Genomic DNA, 25,918 nt, shown 5'->3' with positions numbered 1-25,918 from the left:
CCCTATCTAAAATTCCAATGTCATTCTTCATAGACCTAAAAAAATCAGTCATAAACTTCATATGGAGAAACTAAATCCCAGAATAGCCAAAGAAATTCTCAGCAACAAGAACCATGCAGGAGGCATCACAATGCCTAACTTACTACTACAGAGCTATAGTAATTAAAACAACATGGTATTGGCATAAAAACATGCACACAGACCAATAGAACAGAATAGAAGATACAGAAACTAACCCAGGCATTTATAGTCAATTAATCTTCAACAAAGGAGCCAAATACATATGCTGGAGAAAAGTCAGCCTTTTTATTAAATAGTGCTGGAAAAACTGGCTCTCCAATTGTAGAAAAATCTCCAGTTGTAGAAAAATCAACTTGAGATGGATTAAAGACCTGAAAGTTAGATCAGAGTCTATAAAGCTTTTAAAAGAAGACATATCCGGGCATGGTGGCGCACACTTGTAATCCCAGCATTCGGGAGGCTGAGACTGGAGGATAGCGGTTCGTGCACAGCCTCAGCTACTTAGTGAGGCCCTTTGGAACTCAGTGAGACCTGGTTTCAAAATAAAGAATAAAAAATGGGGTAGGGGGTGTAGTTTGGAGGTCAAATGCCCCTGGGTTTCAAGAAGGAAGAAGAGAAAGAGGAGGAGGAGGAGGAGGAGGAGGAGGAGGAGGAGGAGGAGGAGAACGACAACGGCAACCAAAACGAAGAAGACGAAGACGAAGACCATGACAATGACGACGATGAAGGCAGCATAGGTTCAACACTCCCAACAGACAGGCACGGGTTTTAGAAACTTCCTCAATAAGATCCCCAAAGCTCAGGAAATTGAAACAAGAATTAATAAGTGGGATGGCATCAAGCTAAAAAGTTTCTGCTCATCAAAGGAAATCAAGTCTAAAGAGAAAGCCTACAGAATGGTAGATCTTTACCAGCTAGTCCTCTGACAGATGTCTAATATCTAGAATATACAAAGAACTTTAAAAACTTTACACTAGCTGGACATGGTGACACAGGCTTGTAGTCCCCACGCTTGGGAGGCTGAGCCAGGAGGATTGCACAGATTCAAAGCCAGACTCAGCTACTTAGTGAGGCTCTCAACAACTTAGTGAGACCCTGTTTCCAAATAAAATATATAAAAAAAATAGGTGTGAGAGTATAGCGCAGAGGTAGAAAGCCTCTGGGTTCCACCCCCAGTACCACCAAAAAAAAAAAAAAAAAAAAGACCAGTAAAAACAGCATGTAAAAACAAGTAAAAATAGACCAGTACAAAAACAGATAACACAATCAAGGAATGGGCAAAGGAATAGACATTTCATAAAAGGAGATACAAATGGCCAACAGCTACAGGAAAAAATGTTCAACATCATTAGCCATAGGGAGATGCAAATCAAAACTACACTGAGATTCCATCTAACCACAATCAAAGTGGCAAGCATAGAGAAGTCAAATAACAATAAATGCTGGTGAGGCTAGGAGGGAAATAGGCACTCTTCTACATTGTTGGTGGGATTGCCAACTAGTCCAGCCACTATGGAGAGCAGTGTAGGGAGTCCTTAGAAAACTGGAAATGAATCCATCATATGATCAGGCCATACCACTACTGAGTATCAAGGGGTTGAAACCAGAGAACTAAAGTAACATATGCATACTCACATTCAGAGCAGCACAATTCACAATACCCAAATTATAACATCAACCTAGGTGTCTATCAACAGATGAATGGATTACAAAATTTTGGGAAATACACACAGTGAAATTCTACTCAGCAAAAAGAAAAATAAAATTACATCATTTGCAAGAAAATGGAAGAGCCTGGAAAACATTATGCTAAGTGAAATTAGCCAATCACAGAGAGTGAAGGGTCATGCATTTTCTTTAAAATGTGCAGGATAGGGAGTAATCAGGATAAAAGAGAGACTCCAGATGATGAGAAATCTTAGGAGACCCAGGGAGGAGATATAAGGGTAGAGGTGGAAGAAGACTGACAGAAATACTACGACTATGTGTATACATGTGAATATATACCAATGTCAATCAGGGCACTATGTATTGGGAGAAAAATGGGGAGAGCACCAAAAGTGCATACATGTATGTCAGTGTCAACATGATTTACATTATGATGTAAGGCTATAATGCACCAATAAAAGCACAAAAAAGTAAAAATAAAAATAAAAAAGGGCTGAGGGTGTAGCTCAGAGGCAGAATCCCCTGCTCTGAATGTGAGTATGCATATGTTACTTTAGTTCTCTGGTTTCAACCCCTTGATTCCCAGTAGTGGTATGGCCTGATCATATGGTGGATTCATTTCCAGTTTTCTAAGGACTCCCTACACTGATCTACACACACTCACACACACACACACACACACACACACACACACACATATGCTGTTATCTATTTAACATTTTGTAATTATATGAGACTAGGATTGAGTTGTTCTTGTTAAGGCCCAACCACCCTGTTTTCTGCTCTTTTCATCTTTTCATGAATCCCTGCCACCTTCTAAGTGAGGGCAAATGCTGTAAAACTGAAGCAACGACCCTGGATGATGCTGAGTCAGGTGCTGAAGCTTATGCATTAGCAGCCATGCTGCAAATGGCTCAAGAGTGAGGTTTAGTACCCCTAACTCCTCACCTGATACCCTTCTTCTCAAAAGCAGGTTAATATGAAGAATGGGGGGGAGGGTACTACGGATTGAACCCAGGGACATTCTGCCCCTGAGCTACACCACCAGGACTGATTATTTATTTATTTATTTATTTATTTATTTATTTATTTATTGAAACAGAGTCTCATCAAGATGCTGAAGGCTTCACTAAGTTCCCCAGACTGGCCACAAACCTGCAATCCTTCTCTTTCAGCCTTCTGAGTACTAAGATTATAGGCAAGTACCACTATGTGGAACTAAGAATTTCCATTTTATACTCTCATGAAAATAAGAAAAACTCCTATCCACTGCCATAATAATAGAAAATGTGCTCTTTTCTCTGAATGCTGGCTATTTTCTCAATCTGCTGTCAAGAATAACAGGAAAGAATTAAGCATAAACTGAGAAATAGGACAAACTCTCTAAAAAGAAGCTACTTGTTTGGTCACCTGTTTTGTCCCCATGGATTAGAATTATTCTATTTTTCCCACTGGTTAAAAACAATATTTTCAGACCTAAGAATATTGCTCAGTGGTAAGGCACCCACTAGCATGCACAAGATCCTGGGTTCCATCTCAAGCACTGAAAACAAACAATAACAAAAAATCATGTGTTTTTACTTACTGCATCACTAGCAAAAGATATTCCAGACAATATAGTCTTCAAAGCTCATCAGTTACAAACCAAGAGAAAAAATAAGGGACTTACTTTATTCAAAAGCAGAAAGACCAGTAATAAGAACTGGGCGTTGATAGGTGCCAGGACCCAACTGATGGACAATGTGATTAGGTGTCCCCTCTAGAGCCAATGACAGATTATCTTGTAGTACCTTTCTGGGAAAATTGCCAAATTGAAGGAATGACTTGTCAAGCTAGTCTTTTCTAAAACAATTACAGCAGATCATTCCTAAGCACACGGTCCCTACCTCATCCCACCAAGCTGAGGTCTTGCGTTAAAACATCACAACCAACCCTGGGAGCACATCAGCACCTTCTCTTCCCATTAGTTGGTAGCTTTGTGGTGAAGGTAGAGAATGATGTATTTGGTCCTCAGATTTCATCAGATACCAGGCTACCTGGCCTGATTACAAATGATACAAGCACATATACCCTCCTCAACCATCCTCTCCACTACCTCTACCTGTACATCCATTTAGAAGGGAGTCACTAAAGAAGAAATACAGATAAACAATAAATGACTTGTTCAAAATGAAGGTTAACTGAGGTTGGGGTGTAGCTCAGGGCTAGAGAGTGGGGTTAGCATCTATCTGCAAGATCCTGGGTTCAACTCCCAGCAACCGAAATAAAAAAGATAATATTTTTTTAAAAAGAAGGAAAAGCTTCGCTGGGCATAGTGGTGCACGCTTGTAATCCCAGCATTTGGGAGGCAGAGACAGGAGGATCACGGTTCTTGGACAGCCTCAGCTACTTTCTGTGGGCCCTTGCAATTTGGTGAGACTTTATTTCAAAAATAATGAATAAAAATTTAGGGCTGGGATTGTCACTGAAAGGTAGAATGCCCCTGGATTCCCTCCAAAGTACCACAAAAAAAAGGGGGGGGGGAAGGTTCATGCTCTACAGTAATTGGCTCTTCAATGGCCTCTGATCATTGATGGTAATACTATGAAGCTACTGCAAGAGTGGAACTTCAGTTTGAGAGTGTAATGGTTTCATACTACTTGTCTTTTCTACTCTCTTCTCATCCTCATCTACTTCTTCCATGCTACAGAATTAAGTGGCCATAGTATCAGTTGTAACAGTACTTTTGAGTTAAATATCAGAACAATTTAAACTTTAAATTAAAAAGTGGGTTGTTTTTACATCCTTGTAGCTTCAAATGACCTTTTTTCCTTGAAGGTACCTCCAAGAGAAAAATCTCCACACACGGTCCCTCTCCATTCTTTCTCTTTTTCCAATGCTCCCATGTACTTATCCTACAAGCATTTGCAAAAATCAACGATCTGTTGGGGCTGTGACAGAATCTAGAATAGACACAAAAATACTAAAACACTGTCTCTAACCTTAAGAAACTCCTATGGATTTATATGTGCCAATACCCCTTACATAATACTATCTAATTCAATATACATAAATATATCACTACAAAATAGCCATGATTTTTCTCTAATCACAAAAGCTAAGAAACTTAGAACTCAGGTCAATAATCTATATAAGTTCATGGAATAATTCACTATATTTACTATCGATATCCTTTCACACTAAATATAATGGTAGATATATTAAATAAAAATGTAATAGCAGCAGCTAACATTTCCTGTGCATTTACTATGTGTTAAACACTATTCCTGTTTGTCTCACTTGTCACAATGGCTCTGTGAAACAACTATTCTATAATCACCTTGAGAAGTGCCACAGTGTAGTGCTTAAGAACCCCAAATCTGGGGGCTCAAATAACTGGGTTCAAATCCCACCTCCTCCATTTAGTAGATATATGTCTGTGGGCAAGGTGTTTATTCTCCTGGAGTCTAAGATTCCACTTGTGCAAAGAGAAAACCATGGATTATAATGTTATTGGAACAATGTTTAAGTGGGGAGAAATTTCTGAGAAAGAAGAAATAACACAAGTTAGATGAATTACAAGACTGCAGATAAAAAGAACATTACCACCTCCGAAAAACCTTCAGGTTTTTCTTTGCATTGTACTGTTTTTAATTTTTATTTGAAGGGAAAAATAAGAAAAAGGAAAGAATAAAAAAAGGAGGAACTTCTTTTTTATATAACAGCCTAAAAATATATTTAACTTCTTATGGTAAAAGAAATAAGTGGTATAACATTTAAGACGTAAAGATCAAAGAAATGGAGTTAAAGTCCAAAATTATAAGCAGTTCTTATTTTTTAAAATAAAAGTGCTAGGCAGGACTTGAACATTTCATTAATATCTCGATTGGAAAAGTTGACATTTAAATACCGATGTAATAGAATATTTTACTTTACAATTGTTATCTTTCTGATTGACCTCAATATCACATATTCAAAGAAACCACAAAGCCAGGTATTGTGGCCCACATCTATAATCCTGGTACTTGGGAGGTTGAGATAGGAGGATCCCAGGTTCAAGAATAGCCTCAGCAATATAGCTAGACTCTTAACAACCTAAGGAGACCCTGTTTTAAAAATACTGTTTAAAAAATAAAAATAAAAAGGGCTGAGGTATTGTAGCTCAGAGGCAGAATGCCTTTGAGTTCAATTCTCAGTACCAAATTTTTTTTTCTTTTTTGTGGTAATGGGGATTGAACTCAGAGACATTTTACCTCCAAGCTTTACCCCCAGCCCTATTTTTCATTCTTTATTTTGAAACAGGATCTCACTAAGCTGCAGATGATCTCACTAAGTAGCTGAGGCTGACTGTGAACCTGCAATCCTCCTGTCTCAGCCTCCTAAGTACTGGGATTACAAGTGTAATCCATGTACGCATGGCCCAAAATTTAAAAAAAAAAAAAAAAAAGCAATTACAAGTTTGAAGAAATAACCTAAGTCATTCAATTTTTTGTGGGAAGAATCATTAATGTTTCAACAGACATTTCCTTGTCTTAAAGCCAATAATCAATAAAACTGTCTCTTTAGGAAAGGCAAATTCTACCTACACAGCTGTCCCAGCTCCTGGTCTGTAGAGGCTTTGAAAGTACAGGCCTAGTTGCAAAGAGTCCGGGTACCATCTTGAGGCAGCATTGACATAGCAAGCATTCTACACAAACATTACACATAAATAAGCTTTCTCACAATGCTTTTATTGACACTTGAGATTGGGAAGCATCAAATTGCCAAATGTGGCAGGGGCAGGAGAGGAAAGAGGAAGGAGGAAATGGAGGGGCAGGCCTCAGCTCCAGAGGTAGCAGCACAATGATCAGCAGTTTCTATGAGATAATCATTCCTTAGGTAAAGTATTTATTTAACGACAAAAAATTGAAAATGCAGTTTATCCTAGCATCCTAGTATCCTAGCATAAATGTGGGAGGCTGTATCTACTGGTTTTGAGAAGTCTATTAATCTCTGAATATCTTATCTAAATAACAGAATTACAGTGGAGTAAAGGAATAATTTCCAGTTTCCAGAAATTGGAAAATTCACCAAAAAAATATGCCTAAGAGCAAGAGATTCCTTGCACATGAATTACCTTGAGAACTCTACATGATTTGTTTTCCTAAGAAGCATCGCGTCGGGGGGCAGGATAAATCATTTCAAGAGTCAAGAGGAAACTGAGGTGCTCTGCAGAGGGGAACAGGATACAGTAGCTTTCAGAGCTGCCATCTGCATATCTTACAAATCCTCTTCATAAAAAGAACAACACAAAACAATGTTCTGGGTTTCACAAAACATTCAAAACAAATTCAAGAATGGTAAAGCTAATTTAATCACTTGAAAACCAAGACCCAAAAGGAATCAAATCAAATGACTCAGGTGCTGTGAGCCAACCAACATTTACTATTACAAGTAGGAAATCATATAACACACAGAAACCATCCTTCCTCTTAAGTGCTCTGCAATAGTGAAGAACTTGGCTGACAGATTCCATTTCAAAGAACAAGTTCCCTACCAACCAGATGCCGTAAAGCCATTTCTTTCTCTGTCTCTTTCCTTTCCTTTTCCTTCCCTCCCTCCTCTCTTACTCCCATTCTTTATACTATAGGTTGAATCCAGGGTTGTTCTACTTCTGAGCTACACCCTCAATAGATAGAACTGGACTCTAGACACCCTCAATGGATAGAATTGGACTCTTGAGTACAATCCCCAGTACCACACACAAAAAAAAAAGATTAAATTTTCTTAACTTCAAAGTAATACTTTCAAAGAAAAAAAGTGGCCAGTTTTATAAGCCATATTTGTAGTGCACCCACAAAAGCTCTGAGTAACTTACCAGATTCTTTTATGTGCTTATAAATCTTCACTTTAAAATATTTAAAATAAAGAATAAAAATAGATCTGGGGGTGCAGCTTGGAGGTACAATGCCCCAGGTTCAATCCTAATTACTATACACATGTACACTCAAAACTCATGTGTGTGCACACACATACACATATATATTTATATATTTTATATATATAATATACATAATTCTTCAAAAAAATTTTTGCAGGTCTGGGGATGGAACCCAGGGGCATTTGACCTCCTGCCCTATTTTTTATTCTTTATTTTGAAACAGGATCTCACTGAGTTGCAAAGCCTCATTAAGTATACTGCTGAGGCTATTTGTGAACCGCAATCCTTTGGTCACCCAAATGCTGGGATTACAAACTTGCACCACCACATCCAGCTAATATACATAATTTTTAAATGATCCAGACCATAATGCTTCAACAGATGAACATTAAATAACTGCATAATTACCTATCGACTGTTATAATATGCTGTCAGTATTGGGGCCTGCTTGTGATGGGAAAAGAAAGAAAGAAAGAAAGAAAGAAAGAAAGAAAGAAAGAAAGAAAGAAGATAGCTTTCCCTAATCCAGGCGAGGTAGCACACACCTATAATCCTTTAGAGGCTAAAACAGAAGGATCATAAATTTGAGACCTGCCTCAACAATTCAGTGAGGTGAATTGTTTCAAAATTTAAAACAAAATAGGTTGGGGTTATATATATAGCTCAGAGGTAAAACCCATCTAGGTCCACTCCCCAGTACCATAAAAAAAAATAAATGGACTTTGGAGTCTACCATAGTTTGATTTTTTAACAAACCTATATTAAGTTGCCTTTTAAACAAGCATTATAAGCTGGGCATGGTGGCAAATGCTTGTAATTCCAGCATTCCAGAGGCTGAAACTGGAAGATCACCATTCACGGACAGCCTCAGCTACTTAGTAAGGCCCTCTGCACCTTAGTGAGACGCTGTTTAAAATAAAGAATAAAAATAGGTCAGGGGATGTAGCTCGGAGGTCAAATGCCCCTGGGTTCCATCCCCAAGCCCGCAAAAAACTAAAAATAATTTAAAAAAAAAAAACAAGCATTATATCCCAGGAAATAAGGATTAGAGATTTTCATAGAGAATTTATTCCAGAAAAAAAAATGTTATGCTGTTAGAACTTTATTCTTTGAAGTATTTGGTTAAAACATACTGGATTAATTTTAACAGCTGAAATCACTTTAAAAGGCTGCAAAATAAGAAAAGAAGAACTCAAACTTTCACTATTTGCAGATGACATGATAATATATTTAGAAAACCCAACAAATTCAACCAAAAGGCTTATAAAACTGATCAACAAATTCAGCAAAGTATCTGGATACAAAATCAATCTTACAAAATCATAAGCTTTCCTGTACATCAACCATAAATCCACTGAAAAAGAAATTCAGAAAACACTTCCACTCAGGATCTCCCACAAAAAATAAAATACTTAGGAATAAACTTAACCAAGGAGGTAAAAGATCTCTACAAAGAAAATTATAAAATACTGAAAAAAGAAATCGAAGAAGATTTTAGAAGATGGAAAGATCTTCCATGTTCATGGATTGGCAGAATAAATATCATTAAATTGGCCATCCTTCCAAAAGTGATCTACAGATTCAATGCAATGCCCATTAAACTACCAAGATCATTCCTCACAGACATAGAAAAATCAGTCCTTAAATTTATCTGGAATAACAAAAAGCCCAGAATAGCCAAGGTACTTCTCAGGAAAAAAAAAAAAAAAAAAAAAAAAAAAAAAACATGCAGGAGGAATCACAATACCTGACTTTAAACTATACGACAAAGCCATTGTAATAAAAACAGCATGGTACTGGTACAAAAACAGATACATAGACCAGTGGAGCAGAATAGAAGAGGCAGAAACAAATCCACACACTTTCAGCCAATTGATTTTTGACAAAGGGGCCAAAAACATACACTGGAAAAAAGATAGCCTGTTCAACAAATGGTATTGGCAAAACTGGTTAACCATATGCAGAAAATTAGAAATAAATCCCACTTTCTGATCCTGCACAAGAGTCGATTTAAGATGGATCAAAGACTTATAAATTAGACCAGAGACCTTGAAGCTCCTTGAAGAGGTCATAGGTCCAACACTGCAACACACAGGCACAAATAAAAACTTTCTCAACAAGACCCCAAAAGCACAACAAAATAAAAGGCAAATCAATACATGGGATTGCATGAAACTGAAGAGCTTCTGTTCAACAAAGGAAACTGTCAAGAACCTCAATCAAGAGCCAACAGAATGGGAGATTTTTGCCACCTACTCCTCCAAAAGAGGACTAATATCTAGAATATACAGAAAACTCAAGAAACTCAACACTAAAAAAACAAATCATCTAATCAGAAAATGGGAAAGAGAACTAAATAGACACTTCACGAAAGAAGAAATTCAAATGGCTAAGAAGTGCATGAAAAAATGCTCAATATCATTGGCAATCAGAGAGGTGCAAATCAAAACTACCCTGAGATTTCACCTATCTCCAACTAGAATAGCAATCATTCAAAACACAAACAACAACAGATGCTGGTGAGGATGTGGAGAAGTGGGAACTCTAAGACATTGTTGGTGGGATTGCAAATTAGTGCAACCACTTTGGAAAACAGTATGGATAATCCTCAGAAGAATGGGAACAAATCTACCATTTGATCCAGCAATACCACTTCTGGGTATCTACCCAAAAGAAAGAAAACCAAACTACCAAACTAATGCATGTGTATCTATGTTCATAGCTGCACAATTCACCATAGCCAAACTATGGAACCAGCCAAGATGTCCATTAACAGATGAATGGATTACAAAACTGTGGGATATGTACACAACGGAATTTTACTCAGCCATAAAAAAAATACAATTGCAGTGTTTTCAGGGAAATGGATGGATCTTGAGGACATGTGATGGAGGACATGGAAGAAGCCTGAGGAACGGAAGGTTCCCGAAAGAGTTAAAGGAGATTCTATGAAAGATCGAATTCTCCAAAACTCTGGGCGTGACCATTGTCTTTCCAGAATTTGGCCCCCAGGACTCACCTGCAAGGTTAGGGGGCTGATCTTAATCACAAGATCTGGGGCTGATCTTAATCACAAGACCTGTGATGTCACAGGTCTTCCTTTTGTCTTGTTTATGATTGGTGATTTACATGTCTTTCACTTAATGCCTCACTATTTTTCTTTGGTGTTTACACTTTTCTACTGAGAATTTCACTGGAGAAGGGTACAAATCTTGGTTTTGGAAAATAAACTTTTGTCAATTGCTCATCGGGCAATTGTCCGTGCGTTCATTTCAGGGTAGTTGCTCATCAGGCAATTACATTTCAGTACGGCTGCTCATCAGGTAGCTGTTGCTTTCATTTCAGGACAGTTGCTCATCAGACAACTGTCCGGTGTTCAGGGCAGCTGCCTATCAGGTAGCTGTTCAGTTTCCCCTCTCAGGTCTCTCCCTCCCAAGTCCCAGAGAAGAATCTCTACAGGCATTATGCTAAGCGAGATTAGTCAGTAGCAAAAAGTAAGGAATTGGATGCTTTCCCTAATATGTGAAAGCTAGGGTGAAAGGGGTCATAGGAGAAGCTCCAGGTAAAAAAGGAGATTATAGAGGAGCAAATAAGGCATCCTAACTGTGGGGATGGGAGAGGGGAAGAAGGAAACTCTTTAGCACATGATGTACTTATTCATATCGAAGTCAGCCACTAAACCAAGCATTGGTGGGAGGGAGTGATGGAGACTGCGTGGGGACTGACTGGGTGATGTGTGCATTTAAGTCTACACAAGTCTTTCTACGCCATTATGATGTATAAATACAATGCACCAATAAAAACATATGAAAAAAGAAAAAAAACTATTATGTATATTTCAAAGCTACTACTTCTACATTTCTTATTAAAACTAGTAGTTACTTTTTACCTCTTAAAAGCCAGATATATCTTTACAACTAGTAACTGAACTATTTTGCTTAAAAATGGGCATATAAAATAATTACAGGTTTAATATCACAACCCCAATTGGTCATTTGAAAACAAATAGGTTAGCCGGGACTGGTAGTGGATGTCTGTAATACCATACCTTGGGAGGCCATGACTGGAGGAATGAATGCAGGTTCAAGGCCAATCTCAGCAACTTAGCTAGACTGTTTCAAACTGAAAAATAAAATACGGCTTGGGTGCAACTCAGAGGTAGAACATCCCTGAGTTCAATCCCCAGCACCACAAAAACAAAAGTAGGCTTGCATTTCTCCTCCTTTCTCTTTCAGTCCTCTACCTGGCTAAGAAAAACTGCTTGCTCTCCTCAGTGCTGGAATGTATCAATCCTTACTTCCCTCACTGAAGCCTACTCTTCCTTTATAAACCACCTACGCCTATAACTTTCTTACAGACTCTATCTGCCTGGCTGGAAGTAAATCTTACATAATGTAAATGAAACACATGAAAGACTGGGCTACCCCACTTTCTCATGATTCATTCTGCTTTCCAAGTGTGTTCAATTTATATTCTGGAAAACGAGAAAACCCATTGCTAATTAGGACAAACATCAAACGTTAACAATAACTTCATTTTCCTTATTATAAAAAGGTACCAGGTGAGGACTCTGAGGCACACACCTGTAATCTCAGTACTTGGGAGGCTGAGACAGGAGGATAGCAGGTTCAAGGCAAGCTTCTGCAATTTAGAAAGGCTCTCAGCAAACTACAGAGATCATGTTTAAAAAAATAAAAAATAAAATAGGGCTGAGAGGGTAGATCAGAGGCAGAACATCCTTGGGTTCAATCTCCAGTACCCCCCCCAACACACACACACGAAAAAAAAGATTGAAGCAGCCTGGTGCTATCTCTCAGCGTATAAGTGGCTGTGATAGTGAGCCAGGCAGAGGAGATCCAGAGGTATCAGGCTCGATGTCCACATTACAACGCTGTCTAAACAAAGCAACAATTAAGTAGCTGTGTGAGGTTTCCTAACTCAACTAGGGCAGTATTCTGTGGGGTATTACTTTTACACCCTCTCTAGTGTGCAATATATTTAAGAGCTTAACATGTAAAAGGTACAGTACAAAGTACAATGAGAATATGTGAATACTATGAATACCTAATTACCTAACCCCCATGAATATCTGGTCTACCAGGGGGATGTGCCAGGCACAAACACACATACACACACACACACACACACACACACACACACACACACACAGTACAAAGCCACATATTCACAAGGAATTAAATAGTCAAAGGCCATGCATGAGGTAGGAAGAAATTGCTCACATTCTCCAGAGACCTCTGAGACCTTTGTGACACGACTTTGTGATGGAAACATGATTAAACACCTACAGACACTATCCTATCCTAGATTAACCACACATTGCTGGACTCTCCAGTTGCCTTTCCCTGCCACACCTGGATCTTTTAAAAACAGAGACTATTTTTGTCCTGGTCTCTCCAGCACTCAACAAAGTCATTACTCAGCAAACAGCTTAGGAGCAGGGGATACAGAGAATATTATGAAAGATAAGACTCCATACAGAGAGCGCACTATGATCTTAGAGGACAAAAAAGGAAGAAAATTTTGATTTAGGGGGTGGAGGGTGTTGCAAGGGCCCACATTGTAAGAAAAGGTACAAACACAACTTGTGTCTTTCCACAGTGTCAGCTTTATTGATCCTAAAGTGAAAGGGGAAACCGGGTGTGGTGGTACACACTTGTAATGCCAGTACTTGGAAAGCTGAGACGGGAGGGTCGCGGGTTTGCTGCCAGCCTCAGATAATTAGTGAGACTCTCTGCAACTCAGTGAGACCCTGTTTCAAAATAAAAAATAAAATAGGGCTGGGGATACAGCTCAGAGGTAGAATATACATCTGGGTTCCATCCCCAATACCACAAAAATAAAAATTTTTTAAAAAGGCAAAAGGGGGTAATCACCACACTTTGTTCGAGTCTATCCCTGGTGGACTTTGGTCAAACAGGGAGTCAAAGCATATTAAAGCATATTCCATTGCCGGGCGTGGTGGCACACGCTTGTAATCCCTGCACTTGGGAGGCAGAGACAGGAGGATCGCGCAGGTTCGAAGCCAGCCGCACGCGCTGGCTTAGGAGACCCTGTTTCCAAATAAAAATGTAAAAATAGGTCTGGGAGTGTAGCCCAGAGGTAGAAGGGCTTCCAGGAACCCCAGTACCACACACACACACACACACACACACACACACACACACAGCATATTCCATTAACTGCACACAAATTTTGAGTTCACAATCAGCTGAAAGTCCATTCTGTGAGGGTTCCAGCTGTTGAAGGTGGTCTACTCGTCCTTACTGAGTGTTCAAGGGCCTCTGGAGCTCCTTCTGAGAGCAGGGGCAGGAGCCTTGGTGCTAGGCGATCAATGGGCATTTCAGGTGTACCCCTTTAGAAGACTTGGGCTCAATGGAGCGAAGGCAGCCATAGCACCATGGCAATCACTTGCTGCCTAGCTTGCATTAGCTGACCTGGTCCTTCTTTAAATAGGGGTTTTCTGTGTAGTCATGGCTGGATTGTTTACCTTTCTTCTGACTGGTTAACAGATTGAGTGGGTCATTTTCTTTCTTCAATTGGTCACTTACATAATAATTGTTACAGCTCTCCTATAGTATTCAATTCCATATTTGTCTATAATTTAATGTTTACAACTGTCCTATACCATTCTATTCCATACTATTTATTTACAACTATGCTATAATATGCCATAGCACACTGTTAATCATACTTACTGTTAAGCAAGTTAATCAACTTTGTCCCTGACAGTACTCATAACAAGGGGGTACTTGGGATTGAATCAGGACATTCTATCTCTAAGATACACCCCTGGCCTATTTTATTTGTGTGTGTGTGTGTGTGTGTGTGTGTAGTAATGGAGATGGAGCCCCGGGGCATTGTACCTCTCAGATACACCCCCAACTATATTTTTTAGTCTTTTATTTTTGAGACAGGGTCTCACTGTGTTGCGAAGGGTCTCACTAAGTAGCTGAGGCTGTCTGCAAACCACAATCCTCCAGTCTCAGCCTCCCGAATGCTAGGATTACAAGTGTATGCCACCAGGCCCGGCTCCTCTGTTTTATTTTTTTTATTTTGAAACAGGGTTAGGTTTCAACCTAGGTTGCTAGGCTGCTGAGGTCTTAAGTTGCTGAGGCTGACCTCGAATCCGTGATTGTCCTATTTCAGCCTCTCAACTACTGGGATTAAAGGTGTATGCCACCTTGCCTGGATGAGGGTAAACTTGCTTGCTTTGTTTGTTTGTTTGTTTGTTTGAGGTTTCCCATCACAGGCAGGCCCCAATATTGGCCAACTCCTGGAGCCCCATATTCACTGGGTTGCATGTGAATGCATCCCACTAGAAAATAGAGAAAAGAGATTCCCCTGACAGTGTGTTACACACCTTCCCTGACTATAGACATTCTGCTTACCAGCTCTTGCATGGATGATCTTTGAAATGGATGACTTCTACCAATTACTGCTTTCCTCCTGGTAACTCTTTGATGCTGCCTTGGTGTGTTCTTGAAGAGCTCATTAACATTCAAACAGATTCTGTTTGTTTGGGATGTCACCATGTAGCCCAGGCTGATTTCAACTCCTGGACTCCAGGGATTTTCCACTTCATCCTCCAGGGTAGCTGGGACTACAAGACATAGCCACTGTGTCTGACCAAAAGTTGGGGTTTTTAAAATAATGTTCAGAGAAAAAGTCTAATAATGGTGATGGGAAAACTGAATATCTACATGCAAATGAATGACACTGAACCCTTAATTTAATCATAAACAAAATGATTACAAACCTAAAACTACAAAACTACTAGAAGAAAATATCAGGAAAAGCTTCAAGATAATGAGCTTGGTATGGTTATCTTGGTATGATACAAAAATCTTAAGTAGGCGAAGGAGAGTAATATCAAACTTAAAAACTCTACACATCAAAGGAAAAGCCAACAGAGTAAAAAGGCAACCTATGGAATAAAAAAAAAATTCTAAATCCTATACCTAGTAGAAAGTTCATATCTAAAATATATGGGACCCTACAATAAATGACATAATATACCAATTAAAAATAGGAAAAGGATTGAGATAGACAGTTTGCCAAAGAAAATATATACAAATAACCTGAAAGCATATGAAAAGATACACAACATTACTGATCCTAATAGAAATATAAATCAGCCGGGTGCGGTGGCGCACGCTTGTTATCCCCGCGCTTGGGAGGCGGAGACAGGAGGAATGCGCAGGTTCAAAGCCAGCCACGATGGCCTAAGAGACCCTGTTTCTAAATTTTAAAAAAGTATAAAATAGGTCTGGGAGTGCAGCCCGGAGGTAGAAGGACTTCCAGGAACCCCAGTATCACCTCATCTCCATTAATATGGCCACTGTCAATATGAAAATAAAAAGCACTGGCAAGGACGTAAACAAACTGGAATCTTTGGGCACTGTAAAGAGGAATGTAAAATAGTGTAGTCATTGTGAAAAACATTATATAGGTTCCTCAAAAAATAAAAATAAAAATAGAATTACCATATGTTCCAATAATCCAGCTCCTGCATATACATCCAAAAGAATTCAATTTTCTCACAGAAACATTTGTGCTCCCATGTTCACTGCAGCATCACCAAAAAAGTGAACAAGTGGAAGTAACCCAAATGTCCTCGAAAGGTGAGCTGAGAAAGCGAACACTGCAACATTCTCCTTCCTATCATCTCTCTCTCCCTCAAAAATATTATGCAGCCTGAAAAAATAAATTCAGTTACATGCTACAACATGGATCAACTTCAAGGACATTAAGCCAGTCACAGAAAAACAAATACTGAGTGATTTCACTTATCTGAAGTATCTAAAGTTATCAAAATCTTAGAAAATAGGAAAAAGGCTGTTACCCAGGGCTGGTGGGAAGGGTAGGACCACAATTAGTGTTGAACAGAGATTTGGTTTGCAAGATGAAAATGTTCTAGAGATCGGTTGTAGCATCATGTTAATAAACACCACCACTGAACTGTATATTTGAGAATGGTTAAGATGGTAAATTTAGATGTTATCACAATTTTTTTTAAAAAGTCTACACTAAAGCAAACAAAACTGATATTTACCGGACATATCAGGGCAAAAAGCAGCCGTGCTGGTTTGAGGGGATCATCAGTGAGTGGCTCAGCACAGGCAGACCCTGAAACCAGATTTCTTGGATGCCAACTCTGGCTACATTCAGTATTTCTGTGACTGTGAGAAAGTTCCTTCATCCCTTTCTGTCTAAATATATTCATCCAAAATAACTATATTAGCCAGGCGTGGTGGCGCACGCTTGTAATCCCCACACTTGGGAGGCGGAGACAGGAGGACCACGCAGGTTCGAAGCCAGGCGCACTGGTTTAAGAGACCCTGTTTCCAAATAAAAAGTATAAAAAAAAAGTCAGGCATGGTGGCACATGCTTGTAATCCCAGCATTCGGGAGGCTGAGACCTGGAGGATCGCAGTTCGTGGACAGCCTCAGCTACTTAGTAATGCCTTCTGCAACTCAGTGAGATCCGGTTTCAAAATAAATAAAAAATAGGGCAGGGGGTATAGCTCGGAGGTCAAAAGCCAATGGGTTTCATCCCCAGACCCGCAAAAAAAAAAAAAAGTATAAAAAAAATAGGTCTGGGAGTGTAGCCCGGAAATAGAAGGGCTTCCAGGAACCCCAGTAACACCAAATTAATAATAATAATAATAGTAATAATAATAATATTAAAAAAACTATATTACTATATTTTCCAACCAGGATGACCATGGCAATTAGCACAGGTGAAATGAGTGCACTAATGTCCAGTATCATCGTTTCCAGGGTTTTGGCAGCTAAATTGTTTTCCGGTCCACATTCTGCCTCCAGTCTACCTGGACCAGGCCAGGAAGATGCTGAAATGAGATAAAGAAGAACACAGGTGACACCGCTCAGCCAGGAGGTCACGCCACTCCCAACAGTGCCGCAAAGACTTTTAAGAATGCCTATCAAAATTACCTGCCAAACTTTGTTATGTCTTCTCCCCACGTCCTATATCAAAGAACATTGTGTGTGTGTGTGTGTGTGTGTGTGTGTGTGTGTGTGTGTGTGTGTGTTACTGGAGACTGAACCAGGAACATTCTACCTCAGAGCTACACTCCAGCCCCAGTTTATTTTTTATTTTGAAACAGTCTCACTATGTTGCTGGGAGCCTGGCTAAACTGCTGAGGCTGACCTCGAACCTGTGATCCTCCTGACTCAGCCTCCCATGTCAAAGCTGGGCATGCGCTACTATGCCCAGCTTTGACATTCAATTTTAAGTGTGGAAAAATTTGAGGGTTTGAGTACAGATTTTCCTCTGGAAAAATGGACAGTTTGCTATTAGCAACTGCTGCTATTGGAAATGTTGCTACTAAGTATTGACTTTGATGGTCCTAAAAAAAAAAGAAAGGTAAAGAAAAGCTACTGGAGCCCAGCATGGTGGTGCAGGTTTGTAATCCCAGTGCTTGGGAGGCTGAAACAGGAGGATCCCATAGGTTTGAAGCCAGCCTCAGCTACTTAGTGAGGTTCTCAGCAACTTAGTGAGATATAAAATAGGTCTGGGAGTATAGCCCGGAGGTAGAAAAGCCCCTGGGTTCCACCCCCAGTACAACAAGAAAGAAAGAAAGAAAGAAAGAAAGAAAGAAAGAAAGAAAGAAAGAAAGAAAGAAAGAAAGAAAGAAAGAAAAGAAAAAGGGAGGGAGGGAGAAAGAAAAAAAAGAAAAAAGTAAAGCTACTGGAAACTCTGGCGGCTTTCAAACAGAATTACATTTTTATTATAAAACAAATATTCTGATCATTCCCTGGAGATACTGAACCAAGGCAGCAGTAGTGGCAAAAAACAAATAAACTGATGAAAAAGATTATATAAAAAAGCTTCAGAACCAGGAAAGGTGGCTCACACCTATAATTCCCATATTGGGAGACTGAGACAGGAGGATGGCAAGTTGGAGGCTAGTCTCAGCAACTTAGGTCCTCCACAACTGTTTCAAAATCATAATAAAATAATAATAAAAAAAACATAGCTAGGAGTATAGCTCAGTTTATTCCCCAGAAAGCATTATAAGAAGAAAAGATCTCTAAAGGAACCAAGTGATACTTAGACTCATGTCCTTTGGGGTAAAAATGGCAAAGATAGCCCACCACCTGCTGGCCACGGTCTACATCAGAGGAGGCATTCACTCCAAAGACTAGTGTGGTAACAGTTAACTTCGCGTTCTTGGAGTTTACTACACCAGAGCAGGAAATGTAGATGAATGAGAAAGAGCAATGTTTCCTAGAGCAGTCACACGAGCAGCGTCATGTCACCCGTGTGAACAGACATGTCGTCTCACTGCCAACTCACTCGAGGGGGGTGTTGCAACACCACTGGGCACACATTCCAGTTTGGAATCCACACTGCCCCTCTGTAGCAGCCAGGAAGGGGAGGGAGGGAACGAAGCCGTTAATATGTACAAACAAGGAAATACAAGTCAAAGAAAGCTTTATTTTCACCTATCATACCAGTGGGGAACATAAATCCAATAAGGAAATACTGCTTTAGAGAACAACCAAACTGAAAGAAGTTGGGAAACAGTAGAAAAAAAAAATCTGTTCCTTTTCCCTCAAAAAAAAATGTATATTAGCTTATTATTTGAAAATTTGAACTAATAATGCCTAGTTTAAATGGAATTCTCTATTGATATTAATTTCAATAATGGGTGATTCTTTCATCAAGCAATATTTTATGTTTATAACACTTTTAGAAAGAAATATTTGAAAGAAATATTTGAAAGAACTATTTGAAAGAAAGAACTATTTTAGAAAGAAATATTTGAAAAGAAAAGTCTTCCTCAATAGGGTAAAGCATACAATTCACAAGCTGCTCATAGACAGCTATAAACTGTGTTCCAGCGGAGGGAATGAAACAGGCTGACAGAAAATGACAGAAACCTAAGATTAACTGTATTAACTAATTTCAATTCTCAGTACAGGATTGAATATTGGTGAATATCAGAATTTAGAGACTTTAATATTCCCTAATTAGGCACTAATCATCACTTTTAAAAAAAGTAACAGAGTAAAAAGATAATGTGTATACCTTTTGCCTGATCATAAGTGCCAACAGTGGTAACAGTACTACGTTCTTGTAATCTGCCCTTTCTCTTTCTAGACGATGTCTGTGTATGTTATTCCTAGGAGACTTGAGGTCACAGGAAATAATCGAAGAAAACCTGAACAAGCCCACATTCCTTCAATCCTGATATCACCAACCATACCTAAAAAACACTCACTATAGGTGAAATCCTGCTAACTAGAAACGTGCAAAGTGGATCATGTGCAAAGAACACACTCACAAGGATTATCCTTTTAGAGCACAGTAATTTCTAAGTTCAAAAAGCTGTGTCCTACTTGAAATCTGTGTGTTTTAGTTAAAGAATGTTCCCTGAAGAGCTCATTTATCAATAATCATCAGGGTTGATACAGTTAAGTCAAAAGAGTTTTAATCTCAGCAGTGGATAGATCTCTTGTAATGGATTTATCTGGGTGGGGCCTGGGCTGATAGCATAGCCCTGGATGAGAGTGTGGGGCCCTGGGGCTGTGGCTTGGGGATTATGTATTTTTCCTCCTCCTCCATATCCTTCCGTGTGTCTGTCTGTCTGTCTGTCTGTCTCTCTCTCTCTCTCTCGTTCTCTCGTTTCTGGCCTCCATGACATGAGAGCTAAGCCTTGTGTGTGTCCCTCTCTACTTCCTCCCACTACCATGCCCTGAGATCCATGGTCCCCAGCCTCACCTAGACTGAACCCCAATATCTCCATGGAAAACAGAGTAAATTAATCGTCTGTCCTCTTAAATTATATGGTCAAGTCTTTAGATGGTACCTATGAACATGCAGACTAACAACACTGAGTCTTCAAATTTAAAAGTTCACGTGATGATGATAGGTAGGGACAATGGAGAAAGTCTTGTCTCAGAACCCAAGGGAAAAAGCTAAAACCATAATCTATTCAAAACAGGCACTAAGCTGGGCATGGTGGCCCATGCTTGTAATCCCAGTACTTGGGAGGATGCAGTAAGAGCTTCACATGTTTGTGGCCAGCCTCAGCAACTTAGTGAGGCCATCTGCAACTAAATGAAACCCTGTTTCTAAATAAAAGAATAAAATGGGTCTGTCTGGGGATATAGCTTGGAGGTAGAATGCCCTTAGGTTCCATCCCCAATACCACCACTATTAAAAGAATACAAAATAAAATAAAAAACAGGCACTCAATAAAAAATTCTACTACAACTAGTCAAGGAAACTGAAACCCTAGGCAAAAACTAAGACAACACCCCTCATCTGATGCTTCTGTCTTTATATAACTTAATACAAATTAACAGCTACACTCTAATGCTTGGCACTTTTTTCAAAAGTTTCTATTGAAGAGCCCACAAAATCTTTCTATGTTACATGGCCACATGTTACGCTTTACCTACCCTAAACTAACAGACTCAGCAAAGGATTTCCAATACTACAAGATTCCAAAATGCAAGGAAGTGTGAGGAAAAGGCAAAAGACCTTAAAGACAGAATGGAAAAAGAAAAAAAAATCAGATTTAAGGCATGCTTGATCTAATTACATCATTCCCAAATGAAAACCTCTAATGGCCTTCCCTGTATAAGCATGGCCTTTATACACACCCTACTGTAGCCTAAGGCCCCAAAACACCTGGTCTCATGATGACCCATTCACAGTCTTCTCAACTCTGCTTCAAACACTGTGTTAATTTTTCTGTTCCCTTCATACCTGCTGCTAATTCCACCGTAAGTGTCCGGTAAAGTAAAAGAAAAAGACTCTAAGATCTAATTTTTTTAAATCCTGACTTCACATCTTCTTATTTGGCTGCTATAAACTATTTCCATACCCAGCAAAAGAAGCCCTGCAGGCAGGGCGTGGTGCCGCACACTTGTAATACCCGGGCTTGGGAGACGAGGATCGCGCAGGTTCGAAGCCTGCAGGTTCAGCTGGCTTAAGTGACCCTGCTTCCAAATAAAAAAATAAAAAATAAAAAATAGGTCTGGGACTGTAACCCGAAGGTAGAAGGGTTTCCAGGAACCCCAGTACCACCAAATAAAAAAATAAATAAATAAATAAATAAATAAATAAATAAATAAAAGAAGCCAAGCATCCCATTGTGCAGAAGACATGATAAAGGAGCAGTAATGTGCGTTCTCCTGGTTCAGCACCTGCTGCACTCCTACTTATCCCTCAGACCTGGCTCAGATACCCTGGTTTCCATAAAACCTTCCAAACCTTGTCCTCTATCTTTCCCCAAAAAAGAATCATCTCTCACTCTTCTGTCTCCTCTGGCACTTTAAAGAATTTCTAATGCATTTTAATTGCCTGTTTACATATCTTTCTGCTCTGTTAGAGAATAGACACCCCCCAGGGTGGGATTTTTATCTAATTACTGCCCACCCCAATCAGACAGAATCAGTAATGGAAGCATTAATTAGCATTTTTTGAAGAGATTAATGAGTGATTCCATTAAACACTACAACTAAAACCTTTAGATGACCTTTGAAATATTTTGATAATGTACTATTTTTGTTCTTTGAAAAGAACAATTCTAACTTAAAGTGGTGCCCTACCAGAAATGAACTTTTGGGTATTTTTCTACTTACTAGTCATTCAATGATTCAACAAGAGTCCCCAATTTGTTAGGAATACAGTGAATAAAATTAACAAAAACCTCGTCCTCATGGGTTTTATTTTATTTTATTTTTTTCTCATGGGTTTTACATTTACAGCAAACCTGTCTGAAAAAGGCACCAGCAGCCACATTTTGCTCCTCAGCCTTCACTAAGTATCAAAGGACAAAGGCAACCCCGGCCACACGTAAAACTTAACTACTTTTAAGAACTGTATAAAATTAAATTATAGTGAATGCATTAAGCAACCAACACTGATTTAGTCTCCCCTTCAAAAATGCTCCTGTTAACAGTACTTGGATCACAGGTTAGAGGCCAGCCTCAGCCACTCAGTGAGATCCTGACAACTTAGCAAGATCATGTTTCAAAATAAAAAAAAATAAAGGAGTGGGGGTGGGTGCTCAGAGGTAAAATGCCCCTGGGTTCAATATCCAGCACCTACATGGTACCAAAATAAAATGCAGTGTTTTCTTGTTGGGGGGGGAGGGTGCTGGGGATTGAACCCTGGGGCATTCTATCTTTGAGCTACACCCCTAGCCCTATTATATTTTTAATTTTGAAACAGGATCTCACTAAATTGCTGAGACTGGCCTCAAATCTGCAAACCTGTGCCACTGCACCCAACAAGTTTTAAGGATTTTATATGCTCATCAGAACAGATTTAATTTGAAGTGGTTTTTTCTGATGTTTTTAGTATACTCTATTTCAAAGACTACTTAAGACCTTATACCACTCCTTCTTTTGTTAATGGGAAAGGCTTTCACCAAATTGTGCATCAGGGCGTCTATCCTGATGGGGGTGTTTTCCCAGAAAAGTGCAATGAGCTGTACTAGGACTGAATGTGGACCACACCCAGCCCAGGAGTCCAGTGGAGAAGGGCTTCTGCAGCCCTCACACGCCTGCACTGCCCGGCTCCCCGCTGCTTCCTACTATCTGCGAGCTCCAGTGAAAGCTTTCCTTCCTGTCCGCATCCCCTTGCTCTGAAGTCCTACATTCATTTAACTTCTATGTGTCAACACACCCTTCCCAGGGGTAAGAGCTTCTGGCTTCCCCTTTCCAGGATAACCTGTCCCTCTGAAGTCATCTGCCATCTCCCAGAGCTTCTCCTAAAGAGCCTGGCAAGTTCTACCTAGCTTGAATTCCCTTCCTGCCATGCTTACTGGAAACATCTCACCATTCTGCACACAACACTCAGAAGGGCACCTGGCACACTATTTTTATCCAATACTCAGAAGCTCCATTGCAATGCATCATCTGATTTCAAAATCATAATAAATAAGACTCGGGGTTACTGATCAAATCCTGCTACCTAAAATGTTCTGTCTGCAGGAAGCAAACGCACAAGGACCAGGTGTCCCAAGCAGACAAAACCAAGAGAAAAATTTTGAGCTTGGTGTGGTGGCACACACCTGTAATCCCAGTCCTTGAGAGGTTGAGACAGAAGGATTGCAGGTTTGAGGCCAGCCTCAGCAAGTAGTGAGACTTTCGTCAACCTAGTGAGACCCTGTTTCAAAATAAAAATAAAATGGGCTGGGGCTGTATTTCAGAGATAGAATGGCCCTGGATTCAGCTCTCAGTGCCACCAAGGAGGGGGAAAAAAAAAATCTGGTCATCTGACTGTAAGGCAGGTTAACTTGAAGGATCCCAAAGGCACTGGTAGTTTCCATACAATGAGAATTAATTGCAGCTGGGGAACATGGGGGTCATTTTGGACTTTATGCACCATATTCACATTTTGAGAGCACCATATTCACATTTTGAGAGCCTGACCCCGCTTTGCTAATTAACACTTCAATAATCAAGCAAAAGGAAAGTGGGTAAAATGACAGGCTTTGGGTATACAAAGTGCAGTGAGCTGGGTTCAAGTCTCAGGGTTCCTATGTGCAGAGCTAAATAAATCTCTGTAGGTTCCCCTTCGAGCCTACAGAGAGACTGAAGACCACTGAGATCAAAGAGTGGTAAAAGGACCGACAGCAGCAGCCCGTGCAAGGAGCTTTCATCAGGCCCCACGCACAGGTAAGAAACACTTCAAAAGCACCCTAAAGGAGACAAAACACTAAAGCAAACCATTAAAAATCACCAACAGTGTGCCTTCGAAATATGACTAGTGAGATTTAATCCCCCACTCACCCTCAAGAGTGCTTTCTAATAATACTGAACACAGTCAGATAGCTTCTCTTGCCAAGAGCCTGCCAACTGAACCTCCCCTGCTCAGCAAGCAGGGCCAAAAATCAATGCCAGGGGAACCTTAATCCCTTCATCTTTAAAGTCAACTGCGAACATCCATCTTGCTGGGCATGTATCCACAGGAGTTAACTCCGAAATGAATTCAAGAAGTAAATATAACCTTTAATAGATCATCTGGTTCCCAACTGAAAAGCACGAAAGGCAAGACAAAAAGAGAATTGGTGACTACAGACCCGAAGGAGAAAAGTTAGAAAACCAGGGAATTCATTTGGGACGAGCGAAAAAGTCAATGTAAAAGGATAGAAAATATCTAAAGATGGGAGAAGAAATGAGGGAAGTAGCGGGTCTACTTTGAGAGTTCAGAATGACTTAGCTCTAAAATTATCCCATTCTGACTTTCCGACTGGCTGAGTGCTGGGGTCAGGAATCCTCAAAAGCAACGGGGCCGGGCAGAGAAAAAGAGCGCAAGCAGGAGGGACGCGCCGACCGGGGGCTCCGCGGCCCCCACGTGGGCGGAGGCGCCCGCCCCGCGCCGCGCCCCCGGACCCGGCCCCGGCCCCGGCCCCGCCCCCGCCCCGACCCCCGCCCCGGCCCCGGCCCCCGCCCCGACCCCCGCCCCGGCCCCGGCCCCGCCCCCGCCCCGCCCCCGCGCGCACTCACCGAGGCCGAGCCCCACCACCAGCCGGCCGGCCAGCAGCGTCTCCTTGCTGCCCGCGGCGGCCAGCACGGCGGAGCCCGCGGTGAAGAGCGCGCTGGCCAGGAGGATGGCGGCGCGGCGGCCGCAGGCGCCGTTCAGGGCCCCGCCGGCCAGCGCCGACACGGCGGCCGCCCCCACCGTGCTGGACACCAGCAGCTCCTGCCACAGCGCGTCCAGGCTGAGCTGCCGCTTGAGCAGCAGCATGGCCCCCGACACCACGCCGGTGTCGTAGCCGAACAGGAAGCCGCCGAGCGCCGAGAAGGCGGCCGCGGCGTAGACGAAGGCGGGCGTCTCGTCCTGCTGGAACTGCCTGCGCGCCGCGCGCTCCAGGTCGGCGCCGCCCGCGCCCTGCAGGCTGAGGCTGGCGCTGGACTCGGCGGCCAGCAGGCTGCGCTCCCCCGCGCCCGCCGCGCCCGGCTCGGGCTGCTTCCTGCGCCGCTCGCCCATCAGGCTGCTCAGGCTGCGCAGCGTGTACTCCACATTCTCGCTCGCCTTGCGGGACATGGGGCAGCGGCCGGGCCCCCCGGTGCGGCGCTGCGGCCGGCCGCCTCCTTCTCGCCGCCGCCGCCGCCGCCGCCGCTCGGGGAAGAAAGTTGCTGCCCGCCGCGCGGCTCCCGGGCGGCCGAGTCGGAGCCCGCGCGTCCTCGCCCCCGGCTCTGGCGCGCCGGCCTGCCGAGCTGGCGCTGCGGAGCGGGCGGGGGCGGGGCCGGTCACGTGGGGCGGGAGGCCCGCCCCGTGGGCGTGGCCGGGTGCCGCCTCCGGCCGGGGCCCCGCCCACC

The 25,918-nt window shown here is 41.4% G+C and overlaps 1 protein-coding gene across 1 annotated transcript in view; it reads right to left on the bottom strand.

The window, feature by feature from the left end:
- SLC2A13 (solute carrier family 2 member 13) overlaps positions 1 to 25,643 on the bottom strand; it is a gene marked incomplete at both ends in the record, with an annotated part of 334,048 nt that extends 308,405 nt beyond the window's left edge. The window contains one exon of the mRNA XM_080706601.1: positions 25,103 to 25,643. Within this exon, the coding sequence (XP_080562727.1) occupies positions 25,103 to 25,643 (541 nt within the window). The remainder of the gene's footprint in view (positions 1 to 25,102) is intronic.
- Between the last annotated feature and the right edge of the window lie 275 nt (positions 25,644 to 25,918).

The sequence above is a fragment of the Muscardinus avellanarius genome (genome assembly GCF_963383645.1).
Source record: "Muscardinus avellanarius genome assembly, chromosome: 11".
Classification (NCBI taxonomy): domain Eukaryota; kingdom Metazoa; phylum Chordata; class Mammalia; order Rodentia; family Gliridae; genus Muscardinus; species Muscardinus avellanarius.
This window is presented reverse-complemented; position numbering and strand designations above follow the sequence as displayed.